The 13,636-nt window shown below is 40.2% G+C and overlaps 1 protein-coding gene across 1 annotated transcript; it reads right to left on the minus strand.

The window, feature by feature from the left end:
- Positions 1-805: 805 nt before the first annotated feature.
- On the minus strand, positions 806-7,428 carry atp1b1b (ATPase Na+/K+ transporting subunit beta 1b). The gene is made up of 6 exons (XM_072379356.1): positions 7,228-7,428; positions 5,122-5,250; positions 3,516-3,671; positions 3,017-3,201; positions 2,514-2,597; positions 806-2,395 (listed from the first exon to the last, which is right to left on the minus strand). The coding sequence occupies exons 1-6, from the start codon at positions 7,316-7,318 to the stop codon at positions 2,135-2,137; spliced, it is 906 nt and encodes a 301-aa protein (XP_072235457.1). The 5' UTR covers positions 7,319-7,428; the 3' UTR covers positions 806-2,134.
- Positions 7,429-13,636: the final 6,208 nt, after the last annotated feature.

The following is a 13,636-nucleotide window of genomic DNA, read 5'->3' on the forward strand; positions in this document are numbered from 1 at the left end:
CCTCTTAAGCAAACAACAGTTCATTCATTCGTCTCGGAGCCCAAAAAGGAGAAGGTGAAGGATTGAAATTTGTCACACAGAAAGGGAGACACAGTGTGTGTTCACATTGTTGGACAAATATTCTGAAGATGTTTAAATCTACAAAGTAAACACTTTTTGTATTTGGGTAGTCATAAACAACTATGGAGGGCCAGGGAAGATATTTCATTTTGTTTGATACACATCGTGATCAACTCCTCCCAGTGCTAAAAACTCTTCCATGCTCACTGCGATCACTCCGAGAGTCCACCAGTGTAAAGAAGGCAGTTTTTATTTACTTTTAAGTTATTATTAGCTTTTAAATTGGACTGTCATTGGACAAGTACTTAATCAACTAAATTAGATTTGCAAATCATTGCATTTTTGTGAGTTAACTTTACCATTTGATCTAAAAAAAACAAACAAAAAAACAACTTACGTCTTATATGGCCCTGCATCAGCCTGGGCCTGTTGGCATATAGACTCTCTCCAATGTGTTTGTTGTATTATGTAAGCTACAGACAACATACCCCAGTAAACTGCTTAAACTGTCTTTGTGCTGGGGTATGTTATGTAGCCCCTCCATCATCTTGACAAGCTTCTCAATGTGAATCATCCCCTTCACAACATACCAGTGTGTTTTATTGGAAGCTTTTTCAGCTCCACTACAATAACTGGTACAGGAGGTCATTCCTGCCCACTGCAATAATTATATATACAATAATTCTGTCAGGAGAATAGATTTATTTGAGTGGATGGACATAATGCCACAAAAGAAAAGCAGGAGAAAGGTTCACTTTGACTTTATTGGTTTCCATCATTGATGAAAATGGAAGTTGCGTGAACTAATGAAAGGTTTGTTAAATGTCAAGTTGAGCATTTTACATCAACATGAGATACGAATATCTAATATACCAGCATTAGTCATCTGAAGTCATATAGCTCTGCAAGAGCTTTAATGTTTTTCTGAACTGCATGAAATTCATCTGCCTGTTACTTGTTCAGTCTACTCCTAACTGAACTCAAGGTCATAACACAGAAAGTTAACCACTGAAAGGCAAGACGTTGACTTTAGCACTTAACATGATGACGTTCTTTTAATGAGTACTGCATTACTTCTGAAAGACACTATTACTCCTCACTTTGGTTTTGCATTTATACATTACAATATTCTGCAAAGAAACAAAATGTACATCTGCATAAATATAAAATTCTTCCACCATGTTTAAATGGTTAAAAACATTCAGAGTTACACCAAAATGCTGTGACAAATCCCAGCAACGAAAAAGAAAAAACAAAGAAGAAATCTGAAAACTTAAGTTAGCACCATTGCCCTAAAGCAGGCCAAAGTGTCTAACAGGCTGGACACAAGTCTACATTCAAGGCAAAAATCAAAGTTAAAGGCATGAAACCAAGGAATAAAACCCTTTTACACATTAACGTGATTCTGAAAACAAAAAAAATAACAACCCAACCAAACCGTATCCCATGATCAGAAGTAAAAGACAAAAAAAGAGGAAAGACATTTCCTGGAGTGCAGCCTTTTCCTTACACAGATCAGAAGAGTGAACCAACCATTTCAATCATTAAGTAAGTGGGAGTGTGCATTCATTTGAGACGCTAGCACACCTAGAATTGCGAAAGCTTGCCGACAAGAAAAAAAAAAAAGAAGGAGTAGCATGGTTTGGAAGAACCAGGCTCTGCGACTACAGCTAACTCCAAAACTACGCACTGTAACCACACAAGGCAGCGATATTTAGGGGACAAATGTAGCTTGCTATAGTCAGATGGAATTATATTTTAGTTATCTTTAAACTAATGTCCCATGGCTTATGGAAAAGTAATTTACAGTAGAATAAGTTTTTAGTAGGGCCTGTTGCTGCTCTCCTCTAAATTGAACTCTAAGCCTAGAAAGAGGTGTAGAAGCTATAGATGACAGCAGATAGATTACACATCGGTCCCTTAACAGTATTTTTTTATCCTATTCATTCAAGACTAGTTGTGACTGAGTTAACTGTGATAATTTGCCCCCTCACTTATCTATTACATAATTAGGGGGATAAAGGGGCAGGGAGGTGAGGGGGAGTCAAGGAAGGTGCTATGGTCCTGATAGCGGTCATAAACCGTTAACCTGGATCTTGATGTCAAAGCGTCCCTGGTAGCGGTCCTTGTCATTGTAGTAGATGTTTCCCCCAAACACTTTGCACTCAATGCGCAGTTCAGTGTTCTGGGTCAGATTAGTGAACTGCAGCGCCACCAGCGGCTGTAAGTAGTGAGGGTGCAGCCGCTTGCCGTAGTAGGGGTAATACTGCAAAGGAAAACCACCGCCTATACCATGGTACTTTATCTCCCCGATTTTACCAGCATCCTCCTCTCTCTGGGAAAAAAAATGATCCAAGAGAGACAAGATTTATGGAATGACAAAGACCATTATTGGAGAAGAAATAGTATAAAGGGCATTAGTATTAAAGAGGTGGAAAAATAAGATCATGTACCTTGTGGGTACAGAAGAGAGGAATCACATTGGGTTGCACTTTGGGTTGAGCCTCTTCAGGAATGCTGTCATTAGAGGTGGGGGGCTAAACAAAGAAAACAAATTAGGAGAAATCCAGAGAAGCTACCTTGATTATTTCCAGATACTAAGCATGCAGAGGTCCGATAATTTGTTCTGATTCAGGATCATTTAAAGCCTGTCCATTTAATTTCAATTCAGTTGTAGCGGCAAACAAGTTTCATCTCCAGGCAACCATGTATCCTATGGGATTCTCCATTAATTGGTAAGACTCACTGTCACATTAATTAGCCAGCTTGCATTTTGCTAACTACATTTTGTTGTTTATGTATCAACTACAATCATATTATGATCTAGGCGACAGTTCTAGTGGTCCTTGGTGTAAAAGAAGAAGGACGCTTGGAAGGGCTCTCTTAAGGCATTTTGAGGCTTTTTAAAGCCGTCTCCAGCTAAACAAACTTATGAACCTAAAACATGCAGAGTTACCTTTGGACGGAAGTTCACAATCCTGTTGAGCTTCACAATCAGGCAGGGCTTGCCCTCCTTGAAACCAAAGTCTGGGTCTTCCAGGCCAGAGCAAGGTCCCAGCGTGGTCCTAGAGAAACGACAAGCCTTTCTGGTACCCATGTCACTCTCCAACTCACCTCGGTTTTTGTACTCTGCAGGTTCCTCTGGAAGAGTCAGGGGTACATAGGTTAGAATTTGTTAAGAGTGTGACAATGAGTCCCCGCCTTAAATCTAGACCGCTTAGGGCCATGGGAAGGCTTTGCTGATATAAAGTGTGCAAGACAAACCTCTTGAGAGCCAATCCGCAATGTTTGACCAGCAATATTTAAACCGGACCTTTGACCCAATTACAAAATGTATAAATCATAGCTGTGCACTCTTTAGATAGTCCACTACCATCTTTTCTATTCATGTCACAAGATAAAGTTTCAGTACAGAGTTCTAAATTGAGTGGTACGCTTCAAAGAATGAAACTCACCTCCACAATCCTCAAATTTCATCTGGTCCTTCTGGTCATCATCGTTATAATTAGCCAGAAATTCTGTCAAAGCTTTGGTGTAAGGCAGGTATGTCTCCACATCTTTTGGGTTGAAGGAAACTTCAGATTTTTCTGATCGTGGGGTGTGTGAAAGGCCTGCAAGGACAACACAACAGTTGCTAGTCAGCAATTACTATTATTCTTCATGATTAGGGTCCAGACACGCTTTGGGGCATACACTAATATTTCCTTGTGTCAGAGAACATGTGAATAAAAGAACATTAATATCAGGAATAAAAGCACCCAAATGGAAATATTTTACAAGTTTATAAACTTGACTAACTGTGGCACTTCCCATAAGACAAATGTGGGAAGTTTTGCAGATTTATCAACTTTAGCAGATCCAGACAATGTCAGTGCCTCTAGAATATAGATTTCCCTCCTGCTTGTATTCTTTCTAAGATGGGCTAAATACATTCAGCACCTGTAGTGTGTCTGAATTCTGAAAACTGCTGAGTATGCATTAATGTATTGGACACAAAAGGAACTTTAAGGAGCACATTTCTGTTTATTTATTCTAATTAGCCTTTAAACTTTAAGAACAGTGTGAGCCATAACCATAACTAGAAATTAAGTCAGTGACTGCAGCAAATCTGTTCAAATTCCCTAAAAGGAACACACACACACACACACACACACACTCTTGCTTGGCCTGCAAAACCCCAGATGGCTCTGCCTACCATAGAAACTAGGCCATAGAGCTTACACTGGGAAGCCCCCTCTGGGACCACGATGAGCAGATATATGAAGAGTTGATTTACAAAACAATGTGAGGCCAGAGTAAGCACAAAAGTAAAAGGTTTTACTTTTCATTACAGATCATCCTTATCAATGAAAAGGAGAACTAGATTTCTGACAACTGGGGGTGCCTCAAGTTAAGTTTTAGTTTGTCAGTGAAAGTATAATTGGCATAGTTTATATTGTAGAATTTCTTGAACTCAATACTTCTTGATTGCTTTTTTTTGTTGTCGTCTTGAGATCAATTTTTGACCTTGAATATTGCAGTGACAAAATGTCACTCTGGAGCTTCTGATGACCTTGCACTGACATCTCTTTACATCCGTTTGCTAAACTCATGACAGAAACTCCACCATGTTGCATGTGAGTGAATTGAAAGTCAGCCTCAGAAGTCAAAGAATCAGACTTACATGAATAAAGTAAGTGCTGAATAGTACTGGATAGTCTAATTTATTTGAATTAAGTGTCAAAATCAAAGAGTTTGAAACCCGGCACCTCATAAATATTGAATTGCCTGACCGGTTTTTTTAGATTAGCTTTCTTCCTGAGACTGAGACTTTGGAATGATCAGCAAGCTCAGCAAGAAGGCTGCTTGTGATGCGACAGCAAGCATCATGAGCGCATAAAATTACAAAAACTCAGCGGCAATTTCTTTGGAGAAAATAACAGTTGCATATAAGCTATACATCACCTCATTTGTGCTTTATTCAGCAATGTCAACACACTGCTAGGTTACAGGGAGTGGACAGAGAGAGGCAGATCTGCAAGTTTCTGTCAAAATGGAGATGAAGCGGGAGGCAGTTCTTACCAGGGGGTGCAACTCTGTCCTGCCAGGTGGGCTTGTAGTCACTCAGGGTGAGCAACAAGGCTTGAATTGTGCCGATGAATATCCCAGCTAGGCAACCATAGAAGATGACATAGAACAGCATAATTTTGACTGCGGAGAAGATAAGAAAGAATGCATCAGTACGGTTCTGTACACTGAGCTACAAAGATTAAACTGCACAATCTTCTACAGCCATGACACAATACACAAAATTATTTAGATCACAGTTATTTAGATCACAGTCACAAATTTTTTTTTTTAAAAACTCCATGAAATGCAAAATTTGGCATTGAGACTCCAAAGCCATGTCAAGAATCTGGTCCACAGCACTTCAACTTCCTCAAACTACCGTTTTATTGTTGGGATCCATGTAAGTGTCACAATGAAAAGAAACCCAGGTCACTAAAGCTACATTCCCACTGAGCAACACCACATTACAGGTAAATCTGATGCAACAGGGTGCTTCAGTCCACCAGCATCACTCCTCAGAAAATTGTTTCAGAGTATTCGCGAGAAATTTTGAGGGGTGAAGTGCATGAAGAATGAAGAAAACAACAGGAAGCTTCAGCCAGAAAATGTGAGTTTGTAGCAAAACACTCTTTAACAGCACAGAATCTGAATAAGTATGCGGATAAAAAAGCAGGAGAAGGCTGCAGTGCGGAGAGTCATACATCATTCAGATCATCGCACTGTTGTCCAAATGGCCAAGCTTAAAAAAAGGAATAAAACCTTTCAAATTTAACTCATCTGTTGCTACTTGTGCAAGAAAATTATAGAAGATGTTCGAAAAAACACCCCCCCCCCCCTTACACACACACACAAAAAAGAGGGGGGGGGTTGTCCTTTAATGTGTGAACAATCCAAGTGTGATAGCTTCTTTATCTAAGACAAGTCTCATCTGTGCTGGAGAGCATTAATGAAGCATGGCTGTAGATAACCATGCAGCGATCAACATATAGATTCAACACTGAAATCTTCCTCCTGTGCTTTATTTTCCACTGCTGCATGAAGCAATGTCATCAGGTCATGAGCGGATACATGCATCACCTGAGCTGGATAGATGCAAGGACATTAGGACTTTAAGGCAAAGCAAATATTTTAAGCACGTTATCACAGAATCCGAAACGCCGCATAAAAGCCATTCAGTTTTCACTTCTGGAATACTGATGATGTGTAAATACGAAGAAAATTTCCTTCAAGATCAAATGTGTTAAGGTGTTCCCTCATCAGACCGGATGTCACTTCATCACAACCTTCAACACAGCACTGCGCATGGCAGCTTCCAATATGCATCAGCACTTTCAGGTGACCTCAGAAGGACAACTGACCCAGAGAGCTGCAGACTGCAGCCTGAGCAGTACGCTTCCTAACCCCGGCGGGACCTGAGCAAACACGGTGGAGCTGAGCTGAAGCACCTGCTTCAGCCAGGTGCTGGTGCAGAGACAGGCGCGACAACGGTGACATTGAAAAAAAAAAAAAAAAGTACATGGACATGCGCACTTCCGCTGCCAGAGAAACTAGAGAAGAAAGGTCGAACAAGTTAATCAGTTGCATTGTTCCTTATATTACAGCGACATCTGATCACAGCAACCCGACACGGATCAATAGTTCTCTCCATATATGAGCAGGCCTGGTCACCTTGACTAACCTTGGACTGTGATGCATTTTTAACCCTTTGAATACTTATTCAGTCACTGTTAAAAGACAACTTGACGTTTCTCCAACAAACAGCCACTGTGGACGAGACAGAAGTGCGATCGTGCGCTCGCTCGCTCTCCACCGTGTCATTGCACCGCAGTGCCTGTTGTACACGTGCGACACGACCAGCCTCAACCTCGGTTTAACGGCTTTGTAATACAAATTAACTTAGACCAAATTCATATGTGGACTGTGAGCTTCAAGGGCACCGAAATCGAGAGAAACATAGCAGGTATACAGTGACGCAATGTCTGTTCCAAAAAGCCGCAAAGTCAAATCAAACAGGTGGACTGAAATACGCGGCGCTCCTTCAGCCGGGAGCGCGCGCGAAAAATTCTACTAGGAATAATCAAAGAAATGAATAAACCGGGACCTGGCGAACATACTTACACCAACTGCCTCCCGTGCGACCGAGCAGCTCTCCTTTCTCTGAATCCCACACAAACTTCTTCCACCCGCCATCGTCTTTATTTGAAGGCATCTTGACTTATATCCCGTAAGGTTCTATTGTGCGTTCTTCAGCGGATTCTCCCCTTCAGCTGCTCAAGTCAAACCGAGTCTGAGAGGTACCGGGCTGAAACTCTTGTAGCGCTTCCCTATATAATCAGTTGGTGTTGACTCCGCCCGAAAACCCTTAAAAAGTTACCTAGTGGTAGGACGGAGTGGCGGGGGCCAATTAGCGAGCGGAGAAGCCGTGCGTCGCTCTGACGACAGGAAGACGGACAGGCTGCGTATACAAGCATATATGTGTGGAGATATATATATATATATATATATAAAGAAGGCATGTAGAATCAGATGGTATCACCAGTCCGTTGTCTGCAGATATGACCGTGTTGAAAATATTTCTTGTTAGTTAATGCCTGGTACAGCCCAAATTTCTGTTATCTGAATTAAAAAAAGTTGTTGCAATACTAAACAGGTATAGATAACCAACCCTATGACATGGACTGATGATTTCCAGCAACATTCAGACCGAAAGGACTACATGTGAAGGTGAATTAAGATTGTTTTATGCTGCCACACTGGCAGATGAAGGATTTGGAACTTCAGCTCAAACGTCTCCTAACCTTCCAGACATTATCAATGAGCGTGAGGTTACATTTTCACTTGCCTCACTGTCGCTGTTAGTGTAATTGATAAAGAAGATACATGTAAACATTTTGAGCCACTTGAAATGTTTAGAATCTCCTTCATTACACAGCCTCTTGATTTCACCCAAATTCACTGTGCAGCATGACAAAGAGTCCTGCAATAAATCTCCCATGAAGAGAGAGAATGCTCTGCAACAACCCAAAGCCACAGAGGAACACAGCGAGCACAACAACTGATCCCAGTTTACAAAATCAGATTATTCTGTCTCATTGAAGTAACTAAAGATCCGTAATATAACATGACGGTTCAGGTGAAATCACTACCTGCCAACTATGACAAGGCACTCAAGGCTAGATTACAGGGAACAAACCTACAATTGTTAGTGACGTTGGTTCCACTAAAACAATCATTACTGCCCAAACAATACAGTCACTTCATTCCCATCAGAAGTTCATTCAGCTAATACTTGTGTGGCTCACTTTCTTGTATTTTCCAAGTTTAACTTGGTGGGTGTCCTGAGTAGTTACAGTGAACCTCTTCTCTCAGCCACCCGCTCACACCTCAGAGATAATAAGCTCCAGTTACACAGAATTGTCAAGTAAGAAACACAATTGGAAATAAAAGCCATTCATATTGTCTGAGTTATTATGTTCAAACTTATTGCAGGTACACGTTACTGCCATCCTGGTTTGGTGAGCTGTGTGAATCTTTTTAATGCAAACGTGTGTCTCGGTGGGGATCACCAGGATTTTGCACACGGTAGTTTTACCTTTAGAAATCACTTCAAGGGCAAAATTAGTTCAATTGCAAATGTGTCTCATTTTTCTACTTGTCTTGATATGATTTAAACCAAACTAACTCCAGTTCAATCCCCACCAAATTCTTAAATGAACACACATTCACTCACCCATCCAAATAATTGAATTCAGGTGTTCTAATCACTTCCATGGCCACAGGTGTATAGATTCGAGCACCTGGGCTGCAGACTGCTTCTACAAACATTTGTGACAGAATGGGTCGCTCTCAGGAGCTCAGTGAATTCCAGCGTAAGTAAGTCAAGTCGTTAAATTGCCTCGCTACTAAATATTCCACAGTCAACTGTCAATGGTATTGTAGCAAAGTGGAAGCAATTGGGAAAGACAGCAGCTCAGCCATGAAGTGGTCGGCCAGGTAAAATGACAGAGCGGGGTCAGCAGACGCTGAGGTCGCCAGCTTTCTGCAGAGTCAATTGCTACAGACCTCCAAACATCATGTGGCCTTCAGACTGGCTCAAAAACAGTGTGTGGAGAGCTTCATGGAATGGGTTTGCATGGCTGAGCAGCTGCATCCAAGCCATACATCACCAGTGGTGTAAAGCCACTGGCCTCAAGAGCAGGGGAGACGTGTTCTCTGGAGTGACAAATCATCATCGTCCAATATCAGAGTCTGACCACACAAGTGAGCTTCCGGAAGATTGGTAAAAAATTCTCATAAACACACTCCTAAACCTTGTGGAAAGCCTACCCAGAATAGTTGTAGCTGCAAAGGGTGGGCCGACGTCATATCAAACCTATAGATACTTTTGGCAATCTAGTGTATTTGCTGTTCCAGACCTGTTGAGACTGGCTCTGATAATTGCTGAGAACCATGCTCTTGCTTTGTGCTTGGCTTAACCCAAAGTCAGCCATAATTTGCATCACTACAGTCCTCATTTCCTGTGTTTATATTATAGTGTTAATTCGAAAGTAACCATCACACTGTAATCACAGAAGCAGGGTTTGTGGGCCAGGCAGTGGGATAAAACCCGACTTTTTTTTTTTTTTTTTAATGATGCAGCATGGTATCTGACAGTGACCACACCTAGTCACAACTGCTACCTTTTTGTCAACCTGTGTACAAAATAAACATGTGTGGTGTGTAATGTGTGGGGAGGGGCAGTCTCAAGGTGAAAGGGACCTGGTATGGGCCTGCACAGGTCCCATTTACAACAATGCAAGTTATTTCTGTGCTGCATGCATATAACACTGATGATATTAGGTTTATCCATTCCATTGAAAACAACCTGTTTAAGGCAAAGATACAACGTAGTCTGACCTAGGTGGTAGAATTCTGTCATGTCCTTTTCTTGGAAACAACTGAAAACTGGTAGTGAGAGTTCACTTTGGAATCAAGATCACAAGCTCTGAAGTACTTTGGAGTAGACACTCAAGCTGGTCCTAGTTCAACTTGGTAACAGCCAATTTTTAGTTAGCATAGTATTTATTCAGTTTACCTCTGGTAAATTTGGTTAATATTGCTCAAGTTTACCACAAAAAGCCATATGAAGACCCCACAGAAACCCACCAATTCCTGCCAAACAAGCTCTTGGCGACAGTGAAGAGAAAAACTCTCAGTTATGAACCTGGTTTAGCTTATTGGCATGTACACATTTCCTTTAGATTCTACACAAAACCAGGAAACACCACATAATATAGCCCACAAACATACAGTGTAAGTTCTCTGTGTTTCAAACTGAGCTTCAAAGACAGTTTGAAGGTCAGTTTGCTTCAGTGTAGGCATTTCGCTGAGCAAGTAAAACGTGAAACATATTTTAGTTTTCTTTAAGCTGGAGACAAACAGGAGTAAACTGCAATCAAATTATTTGAAGGTTAACCTCTTACAAACAATAGTGATGTACATTTTCCCGATTGTGTCATTAAATTAGAATACAGAATAGATTGCAAAATAGATTGCAGTGCACACTGTCCTGCTTCATGGATTTTCCAGCTTAGTCTTTTTTTTTTTTCTTCACAGTCTCGACGAAAGAACAGAAAAAAATGCTGATGTTCACAATGTTTTGGGTTCAGTTATCGTCATGATGCAGCCTCTCCTTTCTATTTGAGCACACTCATGGCCTCATAATATTACAACTGTTAAAGTAACATTTTCCAGTCGTTTTGTGTGTGTGTGTCCAGCCCAATCTGTTTAATGGGCAGATAGACTGGGAGTCACCATCCAAAAGCAAGAAAATGGACCCTTTTGAGTTAAGCTGGCCACTGTTGTGAGACAGTCTATTTAAAGACAAGCCTGTCGTCTTGGTTTCCATAAACAATTAATTTTTAAATGTTTAAAACTAGCCAAAAGTCAGTAAATGTCCGAGTAAACACTGAGTTAAAGAATAGTGGTGTAAAACTACACTATACCATGTCCACAATTAAAGACCTAATTAACAATTCATGACAGCTTCACAAACTGCAATGAGACTGTATTGGTTTGACACAGACACACACACACACTCACACACACACAGGGGACAGTAAAGAGGTGCCAGTGGGGACAGTAACCCAGGTGAGAAATACTTTTTCAGACACCTCACCTTCATTTTTTATCTTAAGCGCCATAAAAACCTCATGAATAAGATGTTCTATGTCACACCACCAACAAAAGCATGACATGGACTTTAGAATTATTCTTTAAGTTCTTTTACTGATTTCCTCATGGTTAAAATAGAACTCCTCGTGGTGTTCCAATACATATCCTGTTTATAGTTTAATGAACTTCAAGGTGAGCTCAATTTACAATCCTATTTCTAGAAAAACACATATATCAGATGTCAGACATTTTACTCTTTTATCTTTCAATACTATGTTGTTCTTGATGGATCTCAAAAAAGTTGAGTCAAGAGGGGAAAACAAGCACCATAACACCAGGCCAGAGATACCTGCTGAGGAAGAGAAACACAAGTTAATGACAACAATAATGTCATATGTACATGGAGAGTAAAGAGAGCAGAGGGAGGAGAGGTGCATCATGGGAGGTCGCCCAGAAGCCTGGGCCTATAGCAGCAGAACTATGGGATGTTTCAGGGTCACCTGAGCCATCCCTAACTATAAGCTTTATTAGAAAGGAAAGTTTTTTGAAGGTTTCTTAAAGGTAGAGAGGGTGTCTCTTTCCCAGACATATACTGGCAGCTGGTTCCACAGAGAGGGGCCTGATAACTGAAGGCTCTGCCTCCCATTCTGCTTTTAGAAACTCTAGGAATCAAAATATGAGACTTTTTACAATAATACATAGTCAATGTTTAGATAAGATAATGCTGCAGAATCATGTTTTTAGCCTTTCAGACAGACATTTAACCTGTATCTGCTGCTGACCTTGACCATGTACTCGATGACCCTGCACATGTGTTGCGTGTTTACAGGTGACATACTCAAAGGAATGTCCTAGTAGCTTTTGCTGCAGGACATCAGTGTGTGGCATTTCAGCAGGAGTTTACATCTGAGGGAATGAACTGGTTTTACTTGAAATGCTTTGTTTTCAGCCAACATAAAACAGAGAGAATTAAAAGCTTTTTTCTTTTTACATTAAGTATGTACCAACAATATTTTTGGTATCTTCTTGGATTATAGTACATTTGTTTTTAAACGGAAATTCAACCTGTTGTAAATCTACAATTTTACTCATTCGAAATGTTAAACTGTTAAGTTGTCTTTATTTGAAAAATAATGCTGCTGGAAACAACAACATGAAACACTGGGGGATGAATAAAGTATTTTTCTATTCTATTCTATAAAAACAGCAGCCACTCCTGCTTTTGATGAAAGGTTGGACCTTCTGTAGCATTAAAAACACATTCATATAAACCTCAGCTCCAACTCATGTTCAACTTCTTCAGCTAGAAAGCAAGCCTGGGGGATTTTTGGTTGCTCTAATTATGACTTTGATGGATAGAAAATGTGGATCCAGGCTACATCTATCTGTACCTGAACCAAATCTGCTCAGGATATTCAGTGTTTCTGGTGAAGATAAAATAGATAGTAGTCTGTTATTGTGGAAGAACAATATTTTCGGTCTTCCAAATTAACCTGTCACTTTCTTTGTCTCTTAGATGGTCATATTATGAATATCTCCCATAAGAGAATATCTAAAGCATTTGACTCCATCAAGTTGTGGTAACGTCCTATAAAGGAGAGCACTACCAATGAATACATTTCATTTATATCTCTCTCCTCAGTGAATGAAGTCAGGGGCCATAGCTTAAAACACACTGTATGCTATCTTCCATCATATTGCAAGCATTTACTAAATTGTGCTCACTTGTTACTTTACATTTATTTAATTGCAAGACCAGTTCTTGTTGTTATTCACGTACAAATTTATTTTGGTGCCTTTTTTTTTGTTGTGGATGAACAAAAGTTTGTTTTGTTCTGAGTTTTGTTCTGTGTTGTATATGAAAGATGTGATATATTTTCTAAAACAAACAAAAAAGTAGGTATAATCTTTTGTAATTCATATTGACAGCAGGTTCTATTGTGGTGCAGTGGTTAGCACTGTTGCTTCCTAACAAGAAAACTGTTGGTTGGAATCTCACCTGGAGCCTTGTGTGCATGGTCTTCCCGTGCCTGAGTGGTTTCTCTCTTACAGTCTACAGATATTATGTTAGGTTAATTGGTAAATCTAAATGAACGTAGGTATGTGTATGAATGTGTACTCACTGCATTTTAGGCATGTGATGAACTGGTGGCATGTCCAAGGTGTAACTTGTCTCTTGCCTAATGGAAGCTGAGATAGGCTCCAGCCTTTCACAACCATGTCCAAAATAAGTAATAAATTGGGTATAGAAAATGGATTGATTTTGAGACCTTGACCTCATCTAAATGATTGATCTAATTAATTGCCTCTGTAAATCACCATCATCATCAAATAATGAAGTCATTTCTCATTTGACAAATCTATACATTTTATA

The sequence above is a fragment of the Leuresthes tenuis genome, unplaced genomic scaffold (genome assembly GCF_036924035.1).
Source record: "Leuresthes tenuis unplaced genomic scaffold, fLeuTen1.0.hap1 SCAF_1, whole genome shotgun sequence".
Taxonomy (NCBI): Eukaryota; Metazoa; Chordata; class Actinopteri; order Atheriniformes; family Atherinopsidae; genus Leuresthes; species Leuresthes tenuis.